At 46.7% G+C, this 14,591-nt stretch overlaps 1 protein-coding gene across 1 annotated transcript; it reads left to right on the top strand.

Moving 5' to 3' along the window:
* The first annotated feature begins 330 nt into the window (after window positions 1-330).
* Window positions 331-13,372, top strand: LOC146009454 (uncharacterized). The gene is made up of 3 exons (XM_083149855.1): window positions 331-498; window positions 1,514-1,610; window positions 12,809-13,372. Exons 1-3 carry the CDS (start codon window positions 411-413, stop codon window positions 13,122-13,124), a joined length of 501 nt encoding a protein of 166 aa, XP_083005981.1. The 5' UTR covers window positions 331-410; the 3' UTR covers window positions 13,125-13,372.
* Window positions 13,373-14,591: the final 1,219 nt, after the last annotated feature.

Genomic DNA, 14,591 nt, shown 5'->3' with positions numbered 1-14,591 from the left:
GAGAAATTGTATAAAGTTGTGTCCTGATACACCAAGCCGCAATACGCCATACAGCACGAGGCGGTGAGTAATATAGTATAGCAACTTTTGCAGATGTAGCAAAATGCTACTCAATCTATAACAGAGACGCCGGGCTGCAAAATTCTGTACTTATTTATAATTGCTTAGAATATAATATATTGCGTTCTGGTTACCTTCTGCTTCAGCTCTCAAATTCCATCCTACACCCCTCCAGGCAAATCTGGGGACCTGCATCTTTAAATGGAAGACTAGGACCAAAGAAAATCAAAGAAGAAAGTGCAGCAAAACTTTAAGACAACAGCTGTTGTCATGGGAACCCTCTTGGCCAAACAGTCTCATGACTTGGTCCTAGCTAGGCAGACATTAAGGGTTTCCCTGTCAGCGGCAGCATGGGTATAAACAGCTCGGACACCTGGCGCCTCCTCACCAGTAATACGACGAGCCGAGGGGAACCAAGTGCGCAGGATGACCTGCTAGGTGAGAGAACGCTTTCAGAGTTTCCAAAGTTCTAGACTTTCGCATTTCTCTTTGTGTGAAGCCTCTTGTTATCTGTTGTGTAGTTATTCGGTATGCCAGCTGAGATGCCAGTCCCGTCCCCCTCCGACGGTAGCTGGGGAGGCTCATACTGGCAGCCAGGGGGTTAAGCTACATGTAGGAGCCCAGAGTGTCTATGACTGCCCTGGTGTTGTGTATTCAGTGGCATGAATGCCAATCGCCCCCTAGTGAGCCGGTTCTATGCACCATTTGTGGCTCAAGCAGGTGGCAGATAGCAGTACGATAAACATACATACTGTAACCCTCTGCTCCCCTGGCAGCTGCCCAGCTAACAACGGGTACAAAGATATCCAGAGGGCTAGATTTATCAAAGCTTGGAGAGAAACATAGGGATCTATGCACTAAGGCTTGGAGAGAGATAAAGTGAGGCATGTAACAATGCTTGGAGAGAGAGATAAAGTACAAATCAATAGGCTTCTCCTATTTTTCAAACATGGCATGTAAGACGACAGAAGCGGATTGGCTGCTATGTAAGACTACAGAAGCAGATTGGCTGCTACGTAAGACAACAGAAGCGGATTGGCTGCTACGTAAAACAACAGAAGCGGATTGGCTGGTACTGGATCTCTCACCTTACCAAATTTTAATAACTCTCCCCAAAGTACCAACAGCTCAGCAACTGTCATTTTTCAAAAGCCTGTAACATGGCAGTTAGGAACCGATTAGCTGGTACACTGCTTCTTCCTCTGGCTTAGAACATACTGTAGACCCCTTAGTACACAGACACTGATTGGTTGAAATTGTGGGGCCTAACTGCCATTGTACAGGCTGTGTAAAGGACAGGAGATGGTTCACTGGTATTTTATCTCTCTCCAGATTTTGATAAATCTAGACAGTAGTCATTTTTCCCCCCACCCTGTCCCATAGGTTGAGAGTTACATGCATGTTTACAGGCAGGCTGGCCTTCAATGATCAGCCATGTTTTCTTATCTTCCAGCACTCAGAATCTTCAGCATCACCGCCGTATCCCTCGCCATTGTTATATTAATTGCCTCAGCAGCCATATGCGGCATCGCCTATCACAAACGCAACAGGTAAGTTACCCAAGTCGGGTGTAAAATACTGTACGAATGTAATCAGGTTGGCTCAATGATAAATGGTAATCATTTGTTGTATTATCGTGTGTGTGTGTGTGTGTTCCAAATACAGTCCAAAGTCTTCCACTCTGCAGAACACTGGAGCAAGTGCAGGAGTCTGGGAGAGCGATGGAAGAACTCAGTAACGATCCCGGACATTATTGTACACATTGGTGGTGTACTATTTATACACTGGATGCTGTATGGAATACAGTATTAATATATAACACTATAAATGGTCGCCAGTATAGGCTGTACCATAATTTAAATTATATAAAAAAGTGGTCAGGAAAAGGTTAAACTTCATATAATAAATACTCAAACATAATAGAACCAGTACTGCACTGTCTAAGCACGTGGTAAGGCTCGTGGTAAGGCTCCTGTCTCTTCTTCTTGGTAGCTGCTCTCTGGTCTAGTTCACTGACTGAGGTCCCAAATGCACGCACACACACAACAAAATTGGTAGAAGAAGCTGGTACACTGGGCATATGCAGGATCTCTGATCTGTCCCTTACACTGCATGATGTGGCGGGAGATCTAGTAATCAGATTATATACCATTGCTAATGTCATAATTTGAGCCATTTACTAAGAGTAAGGGGGTTTCTGGGTAACCGCGAGGGAAGTAATAGGGGTTTTTAAATATTCAAACCTTTATACTAAGGATAAGTTTAGCAGTAGTTCACTTTTTAGTAGTAATTGTGTGTACTGGAGAACAATGCTGATCATTTAAAGTGGATGAACTGTCATGACATGCTTTACTGCTTAAGCTTTTTGTACCAGATTATATTTCGCCATCTGCTAAGGATTCTAAAATATGTATTTCGCGGTTTTAAATGGAGGGGGGAAAAATCATTACATTTATAATAACCTTACAGTGATAAATCCTTGTAGGGAGAGGTTGTTGGCAACACAACCTTTCCTTTCAAACCACAATAAATACACCAATTTTTATTTATGATGGCAGAAAGCACAACTGTCCCAATACTGGCGATAACCTGCATTCAGCCACGACACTCGTTTCCAGTATTAAAGTCTAGGAACTGGCAGAGCAGGCACCAGTCTCCCCCTAGTGGACACACAAAGCACTACTTCAGCTAGGTGCCAATAGCACTGTGCCCATTTGACTCCAGTAGCAGATTAGACTGTATGAGAAAAACCTACAGACCAGGGACGCAAATGCCGGCTCTTGCAAGTTATGAGCTCTTGCCTGACAACAGCTGTGATTCTTTTCTCTCTAAGATGCCCGGGCACTCATCCAAGCTACAAATACAATGCATCTTGATGTCAGTAGGCCTTGTTCCAAACCACTTTTAAGGAGTGATCTCCCCTCCGTACCTCTTGCTGTGTGACAGCAAATTAGAGGCCCAAATTCCAATTACTCATGTAAGCCATTTAGCCGCCACATTCTCCTCGCTCCCGGCTGCAAGAGGAAAGTCTGTGCCACCGGGCACTTTGTGGCACTTCATTTCACCATCATGTAGAGTCATAACCCCTCAGCAAACAGAAACCAAAAGACCAAAATAGATCAGTTTTGTTCTTTCAGTAGGTAATCCTGCAGAAACCGCTCTACTGGGTCATTAAGCGCACGATCCGGGTGCCCACCAATGCTACAAATAACTTTTGGTGCATTACTCGGAAGTTGGCGACTCAAAATGTTGCAAAAAAGTGAAAAAATGGAGAGTGATAAACAGCCAGCCAATCAGCTCCTAACTGCCATGTTACAGGCTAGGTTTGAAAAGTGACAGGTAGGAGCTGATTGGCTGGTTGTTAATCACTTTTTGGAGTTAGATACATCTTCCCCCCCCCCCCTTCACATTGGAAGTCCATCATCACCCGGGATGTTTACATTTAAACGCTGACTGGGTCCAAGATTGGGTCAGAGTGCCAGGCTTCCATCTTGGGCAGTGAAGGAGTTAACCACCTGCCTAATTCTAAGAGGTGGCAGACGTCAGGCCTATTTCTTGCCTTGGTTTGGGTATGTAGACAGCTAGGATGACTTATTTTCCTTCTTACTGCAAATCCTGATGTGCTGCTCCTTTGTGCGAAGGCTTTTTTGCCTTTTTGCAATAGATAGTAATGCGGTTACTCTTGCCCAGGGCTGGGCAACACCGGCCCTCCAGATGTTAGTGAACTACACATCCCAGGATGCTTTGCATGAGTTTTGCTATGTGGCCATGCTGAAACTGATGCAAGGCATGCTGGGATGTGTAGTTCATCAACATCTGGAGGGCCGGTGTTGCCCAGCCCTGCTCTTGCCGATAGGTGGACTTTAGACCATGCTTGGAGGGTGACCTACACCCACCAATCAAAGATGCTGTTGCGGTTAGCAATAATTTAGTGCACAAAGCTCCTCGTGCTTGGTCTAGAACAGGGGTCCTCAAACTATTTTGCTCTGGGACCCCATCAGACAAAAATAATTACAGCAAGTTACTACAGAAGGTCATCTTGTCACATGTGTAGTCAGCACATACATGGCAGCATTGTGGAGGCACAGAGTGATGGGAGGAGTCTAATATACCATAACCCATCACATCACACGTGTAGTCAGCAGACAGCACATACATGGCAGCATTGTGGAGGCACAGAGTGATGGGAGGAGTCTGATATACCATAACCCAGTGGTTCCCAAACTGTGTGCCGTGGCTCCCTGGGGTGCCTCAGGACACTTGCAGGGGTGCCCTGGGTTGGTGATCCAGGACCAATTCAAATTATTAATGGCTAATTATTTATTAGCAAAACAAGTGCTGGTGGCTGCCAATTATAAAATGTGTATAAACAGAAGCAAATCCTGGCCTTTACCAAACAACTGACCCTAAGAATCACATATAAACCCAATCTAATAAATAAAAATTTGGCCTAGGGGTGCCGTGAAAATGTTTTTAATACTCTAGGGTGCCGTGAATCAAAAAAGATTGGGAACCCCTGCCATAACCCATCACATCACACGTGTAGTCAGCAGACAGCACATACATGGCAGCATTGTGGAGGCACAGAGTGATGGGAGGAGTCTGATATACCATAACCCATCACATCACACGTGTAGTCAGCAGACAGCACATACATGGCAGCATTGTGGAGGCACAGAGTGATGGGAGGAGTCTGATATACCATAACCCATCACATCACACGTGTAGTCAGCAGACTGCACATACATGGCAGCATTGTGGAGGCACAGAGTGGTGGGAAGAGTCTAATATACCATAACCCATCACATCACACGTATAGTCAGCAGACAGCACATACATGGCAGCATTGTGGAGGCACAGAGTGATGGGAGGAGTCTGATATACCATAACCCATCACATCACACGTGTAGTCAGCAGACAGCACATACATGGCAGCATTGTGGAGGCACAGACTGATGGGAGGAGTCTAATATACCATAACCCATCACATCACACGTGTAGTCAGCAGACAGCACATACATGGCAGCATTGTGGAAGCACAGAGTGATGGGAGGAGTCTGATATACCATAACCCATCACATCACACGTGTAGTCAGCAGACAGCACATACATGGCAGCATTGTGGAGGCACAGAGTGATGGGAGGAGTCTGATATACCATAACCCATCACATCACACGTGTAGTCAGCAGACAGCACATACATGGCAGCATTGTGGAGGCACAGAGTGATGGGAGGAGTCTGATATACCATAACCCATCACATCACACGTGTAGTCAGCAGATAGCACATACATGGCAGCATTGTGGAGGCACAGAGTGGTGGGAAGAGTCTAATATACCATAACCCATCACATCACACGTATAGTCAGCAGACAGCACATACATGGCAGCATTGTGGAGGCACAGAGTGATGGGAGGAGTCTGATATACCATAACCCATCACATTGCACGTGTAGGCAGCAGACAGCACATACATGGCAGCATTGTGGAGGCACAGACTGATGGGAGAAGTCTAATATACCATAACCCATCACATCACACGTGTAGTCAGCAGGCAGCACATACATGGCAGCATTGTGGGGGCACAGAGTGATGGGAGGAGTCTAATAGACCATAACCCATCACATCACACGTGTAGTCAGCAGACAGAATATACATGGCAGCATTGTGGAGGCACAGAGTGATGGGAGGAGTCTAATATACCATAACCCATCACATGACACGTGTAGTCAGCAGACAGCACATACATGGCAGCATTGTGGGGGCACAGAGTGATAGGAGGAGTCTAATATACCATAACCCATCACATCACACGTGTAGTCAGCAGACGGCACATGCATTGAAGCATTGCGGGGGCACAGAGTGATGGGAGGAGTCTGATATACCATAACCCATCACATCACATGTGTAGTCAGCACATACATGGCAGCATTGTGGAGGCACAGAGTGATGGGAGGAGTCTAATATACCATAACCCATCACATCACACGTGTAGTCATCAGACAGCACATACATGGCAGCATTGTGGATCCACAGAGTGATGGGAGGAGTCTTATATACCATAACCCATCACATCACACGTGTAGTCAGCAGACGGCACATACATGGCAGCATTGTGGAGGCACAGACTGATGGGAGGAGTCTAATATACCATAACCCATCACATCACACGTGTAGTCAGCAGACAGCACATACATGGCAGCATTGTGGAGGCACAGAGTGATGGGAGGAGTCTGATATACCATAACCCATCACATCACACGTGTAGTCAACAGACAGCACATACATGGCAGCATTGTGGAGGCACAGAGTGATGGGAGGAGTCTGATATACCATAACCCATCACATCACACGTGTAGTCAACAGACAGCACATACATGGCAGCATTGTGGAGGCACAGAGTGATGGGAGGAGTCTGATATACCATAACCCATCACATCATACGCGTAGTCAGCAGACAGCACATACATGGCAGCATTGTGGAGGCACAGAGTGATGGGAGGAGTCTGATATACCATAACCCATCACATCACACGTGTAGTCAGCAGACAGCACACAAATGGCAGCATTGTGGGGGCACAGAGTGATGGGAGGAGTCTAATATACCATAACCCATCACATCACACGCGTAGTCAGCAGACAGCACATACATGGCAGCATTGTGGGGGCACAGAGTGATGGGAGGAGTCTGATATACCATAACCCATCACATCACATGTGTAGTCAGCAGACAGCACATACATGGCAGCATTGTGGAGGCACAGAGTGATGGGAGGAGTCTGATATACCATAACCCATCACATCACACGTGTAGTCAACAGACAGCACATACATGGCAGCATTGTGGAGGCACAGAGTGATGGGAGGAGTCTGATATACCATAACCCATCACATCATACGCGTAGTCAGCAGACAGCACATACATGGCAGCATTGTGGAGGCACAGAGTGATGGGAGGAGTCTGATATACCATAACCCATCACATCACACGCGTAGTCAGCAGACAGCACATACATGGCAGCATTGTGGGGGCACAGAGTGATGGGAGGAGTCTGATATACCATAACCCATCACATCACATGTGTAGTCAGCAGACAGCACATACACGGCAGCATTGTGGGGGCACAGAGTAATAGGAGTCTAATATACCATAACCCATCACATCACACGTGTAGTCAGCAGACGGCACATGCATTGAAGCATTGCGGGGGCACAGAGTGATGGGAGGAGTCTGATATACCATAACCCATCACATCACATGTGTAGTCAGCACATACATGGCAGCATTGTGGAGGCACAGAGTGATGGGAGGAGTCTGATATACCATAACCCATCACGTCACACGTGTAGTCAGCAGACAGCACACACAGGGCAGCATTGTGGAGGCACAGAGTGATGGGAGGAGTCTGATACCATAACCCATCACGTCACACGTGTAGTCAGCAGACAGCACATACATGGCAGCATTGTGGGGGCACAGAGTGATGGGAGGAGTCTGATATACCATAACCCATCACATCATACGCGTAGTCAGCAGGCAGCACATACATGGCAGCATTGTGGGGGCACAGAGTGATGGGAGGAGTCTGATATACCATAACCCATCACATGTGTAGTCAGCAGACAGCACATACATGGCAGCATTGTGGAGGCACAGAGTGATGGGAGGAGTCTGATATACCATAACCCATCACATCACACGTGTAGTCAGCAGACAGAACATACATGGCAGCATTGTGGAGGCACAGAGTGATGGGAGGAGTCTAATATACCATAACCCATCACATGACACGTGTAGTCAGCAGACAGCACATACACGGCAGCATTGTGGGGGCACAGAGTGATAGGAGTCTAATATACCATAACCCATCACATCACACGTGTAGTCAGCAGACGGCACATGCATTGAAGCATTGCGGGGGCACAGAGTGATGGGAGGAGTCTGATATACCATAACCCATCACATCACATGTGTAGTCAGCACATACATGGCAGCATTGTGGAGGCACAGAGTGATGGGAGGAGTCTGATATACCATAACCCATCACGTCACACGTGTAGTCAGCAGACAGCACACACAGGGCAGCATTGTGGAGGCACAGAGTGATGGGAGGAGTCTGATATACCATAACCCATCACATCACACGTGTAGTCAGCAGACAGCACATACATGGCAGCATTGTGGGGGCACAGAGTGATGGGAGGAGTCTGATACCATAACCCATCACATGTGTAGTCAGCAGACAGCACATACATGGCAGCATTGTGGAGGCACAGAGTGATGGGAGGAGTCTGATATACCATAACCCATCACATCACACGTGTAGTCAGCAGACAGAACATACATGGCAGCATTGTGGAGGCACAGAGTGATGGGAGGAGTCTAATATACCATAACCCATCACATGACACGTGTAGTCAGCAGACAGCACATACACGGCAGCATTGTGGGGGCACAGAGTGATAGGAGTCTAATATACCATAACCCATCACATCACACGTGTAGTCAGCAGACGGCACATGCATTGAAGCATTGCGGGGGCACAGAGTGATGGGAGGAGTCTGATATACCATAACCCATCACATCACATGTGTAGTCAGCACATACATGGCAGCATTGTGGAGGCACAGAGTGATGGGAGGAGTCTGATATACCATAACCCATCACGTCACACGTGTAGTCAGCAGACAGCACACACAGGGCAGCATTGTGGAGGCACAGAGTGATGGGAGGAGTCTGATATACCATAACCCATCACATCACACGTGTAGTCAGCAGACAGCACATACATGGCAGCATTGTGGGGGCACAGAGTGATGGGAGGAGTCTGATACCATAACCCATCACATCACACGTGTAGTCAGCAGACAGCACATACATGGCAGCATTGTGGGGGTACAGAGTGATGGGAGGAGCCTAATATACCATAACCCATCACATCACACGTGTAGTCAGCAGACAGCACATACATGGCAGCATTGTGGAGGCACAGAGTGATGGGAGGAGTCTGATATACCATAACCCATCACATCACACGTGTAGTCAGCAGACAGCACATACATGGCAGCATTGTGGAGGCACAGAGTGATGGGAGGAGTCTGATATACCATAACCCATCACATCACTTGTGTAGGCAGCAGACAGCACATACATGGCAGCATTGTGGGGGCACAGAGTGATGGGAGGAGTCTAATATACCATAACACATCACATCACACGTGTAGTCAGCAGACAGCACATACATGGCAGCATTGTGGAGGCACAGAGTGATGGGAGGAGTCTGATATACCATAACCCATCACATCACACGTGTAGTCAGCAGACAGCACATACATGGCAGCATTGTGGAGGCACAGAGTGATGGGAGGAGTCTAATATACCATAACCCGTCACATCACACGTGTAGTCAGCAGACAGCACATACATGGCAGCATTGTGGAGGCACAGACTGATGGGAGGAGTCTAATATACCATAACCCATCACATCACACGTGTAGTCAGCAGACAGCTCATACATGGCAGCATTGTGGAGGCACAGAGTGATGGGAGGAGTCTGATATACCATAACCCATCACATCACACGTGTAGTCAGCAGACAGCACATACATGGCAGCATTGTGGAGGCACAGACTGATGGGAGGAGTCTAATATACCATAACACATCACATGTGTAATCAGCAGACAGCACATAAATGGCAGCATTGTGGAGGCACAGAGTGATGGGATTCAAAAGATTTTTCAGACTCCTTGAATCACTGACTGAGATTAGAAAAGTCATCAGCCTGATGGTCAGCAACATGGAGACACGATCCCATGCTGCGAAGGTCAGGACACACAGTTTTAAGGTTGGGTGGATTGCAACGCAACGCATGCGTTTTGCGTGCGATGCGATCCCCGGGCAGTACAAAAAGTATGTGCAGCACATACTTTTTGTACTGTGCGATGTGATGCCCGCGGGAGCGCGCATCGCGTCGCATTGCTTGCTGCTATCGCAGCGTGTATGGGGGCCTTGAGAACCGCTGGTCTAGAACTTCTGCTTGGAATTTGAAACTGAAGATATCCAGCAGCAACATAGATAGGGGAGAATAATCAGCATTCAACCAGTCAGAAGACCAGGATACGGCACAGATTATAACGATTAGCCATTGACCCCAAGTCACTTATTTTCTCCAACACCGTAATATACTATTTCATGTCTGGACAATGGTTTTAATTTAAGATATGCTACTGTATTGGTCTCATCCTTTGGCCCCAGCTACACCTCACCTACCGCAGCTGTGACATGTCATCTTGTACCCCCACGGTGTAGAAGTCATTACTGGTGGTGGGAGGTAGACGTGCTGACCTCAGGATATGCCATAACTTATTACTAGAGACAGGATTATATGCATTTGCATATTTGCATATGCATTTGCATATTTTGCCCATTGTCACTGGTTATTGCATATTTTACCTAAAATCTAGTGATGGTGCATATTTTAGGCCCAGCACTCTTCCCACCCACGAGTTACAGCACTGCTTTCCCTGCTGCTGCTGGCCAGGTAGTGATAGAGTGTTCAGGCTGGGGCAATATGTGCGCAGTGTGGGGAACCTTGGATGTACGCTATGTCTGACACTGATCTAGGCTGCCAATCGATGTTGATAAAAGTCAGTTGGGGCGGATGCCATTACGAAGCTCCTGAACCTTTGCCTGCTCCTGGCCTGGGACTTTCCACCAAGAAGGGGGGTGGGGCACAAAGTGTCCCGTGAGGGCGCCTGTAAATGAGTTATCTTGCTAGAGCTGCGGTTTCGTAAGTAAGGGTGTCAAGCCCAAACACAATAAATGGAAAGAAAAAGGGGGTGTGAAACCGCGCTATTTACCTAATAATATGCCACAATTAAAGGTAAAGAATATACATTTATTAAAAATACACTTGTAAAAAAATATATATAACGTTTAAAAATAGATGATACTATTGCTGATAATATATTCAAATATAGAGCCGTGATAGTCACCCAGTTTTCTTAGAATGAGAGTCTCAGTGTCCGTTCCTATATACGCTTCCTGGTATATCCCAATATAGCAGGCTGTTTGTATTTTTTCGGAGTGATGTAATTCTCCAGCCTAGGGAGCCCCTGTTGTTAGCGGGCTCAACCTGGTTCGAATTCTTCCAATCAAGGGAGCCCCTGTTGTTGTTGGGCTCGACCTGGTTAGTAGGAATGATGTCCTAGTTGGTTGCAACTGCTGGGATGTTAGGTGAGGAAAGCTGGTCCGGTCACTTTAGACTATATAAGCCGATTCTTAGTTTTTAGATTTATTTAATTGATTGTTACCTATATGCCACAGGTGTAATCTATCCCCCTAATATCTGGGGTATATAAATGCTGATACCAGGTACACTATACAGCACCTTGAAAAAGCTCTTATGAGCGAAACGCGTCGGTGTATTGGAGCCCTGACACCCACTACTGTCACCCTGATTCAGCCATTTCCTAGTGACCGGACCAGCTTTCCTCACCTAACATCCCAGCAGTTGCAACCAACTAGGACATCATTCCTACTAACCAGGTCGAGCCCAACAACAACAGGGGCTCCCTTGATTGGAAGAATTCGAACCAGGTTGAGCCCGCTAACAACAGGGGCTCCCTAGGCTGGAGAATTACATCACTCCGAAAAAATACAAACAGCCTGCTATATTGGGATATACCAGGAAGCGTATATAGGAACGGACACTGAGACTCTCATTCTAAGAAAACTGGGTGACTATCACGGCTCTATATTTGAATATATTATCAGCAATAGTATCATCTATTTTTAAACGTTATATATATTTTTTTACAAGTGTATTTTTAATAAATGTATATTCTTTACCTTTAATTGTGGCATATTATTAGGTAAATAGCGCGGTTTCACACCCCCTTTTTCTTTCCACTTTCCACCAAGAGACAGACTTCTGCAGCAGAGGAAGCGGGCAGAAGGGTTGTGACATCACGCGGCGCGGAGAAAATGCTGTGTCACAGTGAGTATGCGGCGCAGGGAGGAAACCTTCCACTGCGTCGCCCTCACACGCAGGGCTGGCAACAGAAATCTTGGGGCCCGGTACCCCGCCCCCTTGTGCAGAATATTTTAGTACACTGCATACTAAACGTGTTTTTTTGTTACAAAAGAAACAATTCATGTTCACTAATCCCGGAGGGGGGTTCCAGGAAAGTACCCTTACGGATTCCAGGCGGGTGCCTTTATAAACCATTGCTAGTTACTGCACTGCCACAGCCATGCTTACAGCCCCTGAGCCCCTCAGAACCTTGGGGCCCCTCACAAGCTTGGGGCCCGGTACAGGTGTCCGCTTTGACCCCCCCCCTTCCCCCCAGTCGCCTGCCCTGCTCACACACTATGCTGACATTTGATCCATCGGCGCTGGAGATGAGGGTCCGTGCAGTTGATGCAAGAAGAGCTTTGGACACTGCAGTCTGCTGTAGCAGCCAGGAAGAAAAAAAATCCTGTGTATAGCACTAGACATCTGCAGATGCTGTGGGCCTATTTTTGAGGTTTATTTGCAACTAATTGTATGCTGATTTTTAAATAATAAGTTAAAAATAACTTTTTTTATTATTTAATGTAGCATATTTTAACACTTTTCATGCATATTTTAAGTATTTTTCATGCATATTTGCATGCATATTTCAAGCTATTTTTGTTGCATATAATCCTGTCTCTACTTATTACTATATGACCCATCTCTGTTCTCTCTCTATCTCCCCCTGCAGGCAGTACAGGAGAGCGCGGCAGTACGAGAACATGGTAAAATACAACAACAATACAAGTCCGGTCCACATTACCGGTGCCAGGCAGGTGCTCAGCATCCACAAATCCTTAGTGCTGATGAGGAAGCGTGAAAGCTCCAGACACAATGCTCAGGTTTATTTCATCTACAATAACCCAGCTATGGATACAGAGGAGAGTGAGGTCCAGGAGGAAGTTCTGGAGCAACCCAGCGACAAACCTCTGCCTGACCACCTCCGGATCCCCAGTGACAGCCACTCTACTGGAGTTATCCTGAACCCCTGTGTGTTCTTCATCTAAAAACTGCATGTGACAATCAATACCACTAGGGGGTGTTGTAGACTTGTCCCACAGGCTAAACCCACTGGGAGGAATCAGCATTTGTAGAACATAGATTTACATTGCATGGTTTAGCATGGACTTCTAGGAACTAAAACCAAGGGGTAGATTTACTAACCCACGGTTGGGTCACCGCCACGATGATCGGTGGCTGTAACCGATGGATGTTATGCAGTAACAGAAATAATGCAGAATCAGACCCTTTTACAGCACTTATTCCTGTTGCAGCTTAGATCCATCGGACACATTGATTTATCTTATAGTGCAGTATTGTAATACACATTGGGCCTAATTCAGATCTGATCGCAAAGCACATGTGATTCAGCAAGGCTCACTAATTGGCAACCCCTAAATCACCACCGAGCCGAATGCACCCCCCGCCGAATCCCCTCAGTACCATGTGAGGGGATGTAGGCGAACACTTCCCCTTGCATGCACCCGAAGGGAAGAGAAAACATTCAATATCCCCATTGAACGCGTTAGCAACCGTGATAGTCGCCAAAGGCGATCATACAGCGGCCCGGCACATGTGCAGAGGTGCGCCATCAGTATCGAATCAGGCCCTTGGTTTGCTAATGGACAAACCCATGCTGCACTGCAGGTGAGGCAGATGTAACATGTGCAGAGAGTTAGAGTGGGGGGGGGGGTTTATATTGTTTCTGTGCAGGGTAAATACTGGCTGGATTATTTTTACACTGAAATTTTGATTTGTTTGAACACACCTCACCCAAATCTAACTCGCTCTGCACCTGTTACATCTTCGAAAGCTAGTCTGCTACATTTCTGTGTTTGTGCATGCGTGAGAAAGAGGTGTAGTTTCAGTCTCTGCCAGCAGATGGCAGTGTTTCAGAGATTCCCGGACACTAGAATATAAAGATAGATAGATAGATAGATAGATAGATAGATAGATATATATATATATATATATATATAGTCCGAAGAGAGGCCGGCACTCAGGACTTAGAAGTAGAAGCCCGTGGGTACTTGCTCCGGTGCCCTCTTAGCCAGAGGGGAAGGGTCCTCAGGGTATGTAAAGAATGAAAAAATCAGCGTCACTCGGAGACTGAAGAATCTGGTGAATGAATCTGGAATATTTATTCCATGTGCAGTAGAAAACGTTTCGGAGCTCGAGGGCTCCGTCGTCAGTTCAAAGTAAGCACTGCTTACTTTGAACTGACGACGGAGCCCTCGAGCTCCGAAACGTTTTCTACTGCACATGGAATAAATATTCCAGATTCATCCATCATATTCTAAGTGCCCCATACCCATACCCCACCCAAATTAGTCACAATGTACCCTTATTACAGACATCTCTGTTGCAGAGGAACTACAACAGCTACTGCACCCCGCCACGGAGATGTCGGGGTCACATGGCGAGGCTGATGTGTGCTACAGGGTTAATGCAGGAGGTCTGCGATGCCGCACTCC

This window comes from Crinia signifera, chromosome 6, assembly GCF_055691185.1.
Source record: "Crinia signifera chromosome 6, ASM5569118v1, whole genome shotgun sequence".
Classification (NCBI taxonomy): domain Eukaryota; kingdom Metazoa; phylum Chordata; class Amphibia; order Anura; family Myobatrachidae; genus Crinia; species Crinia signifera.
Note: the sequence above shows the minus strand (reverse complement) of the source record. Positions and strands in the feature narration are given on the sequence as shown.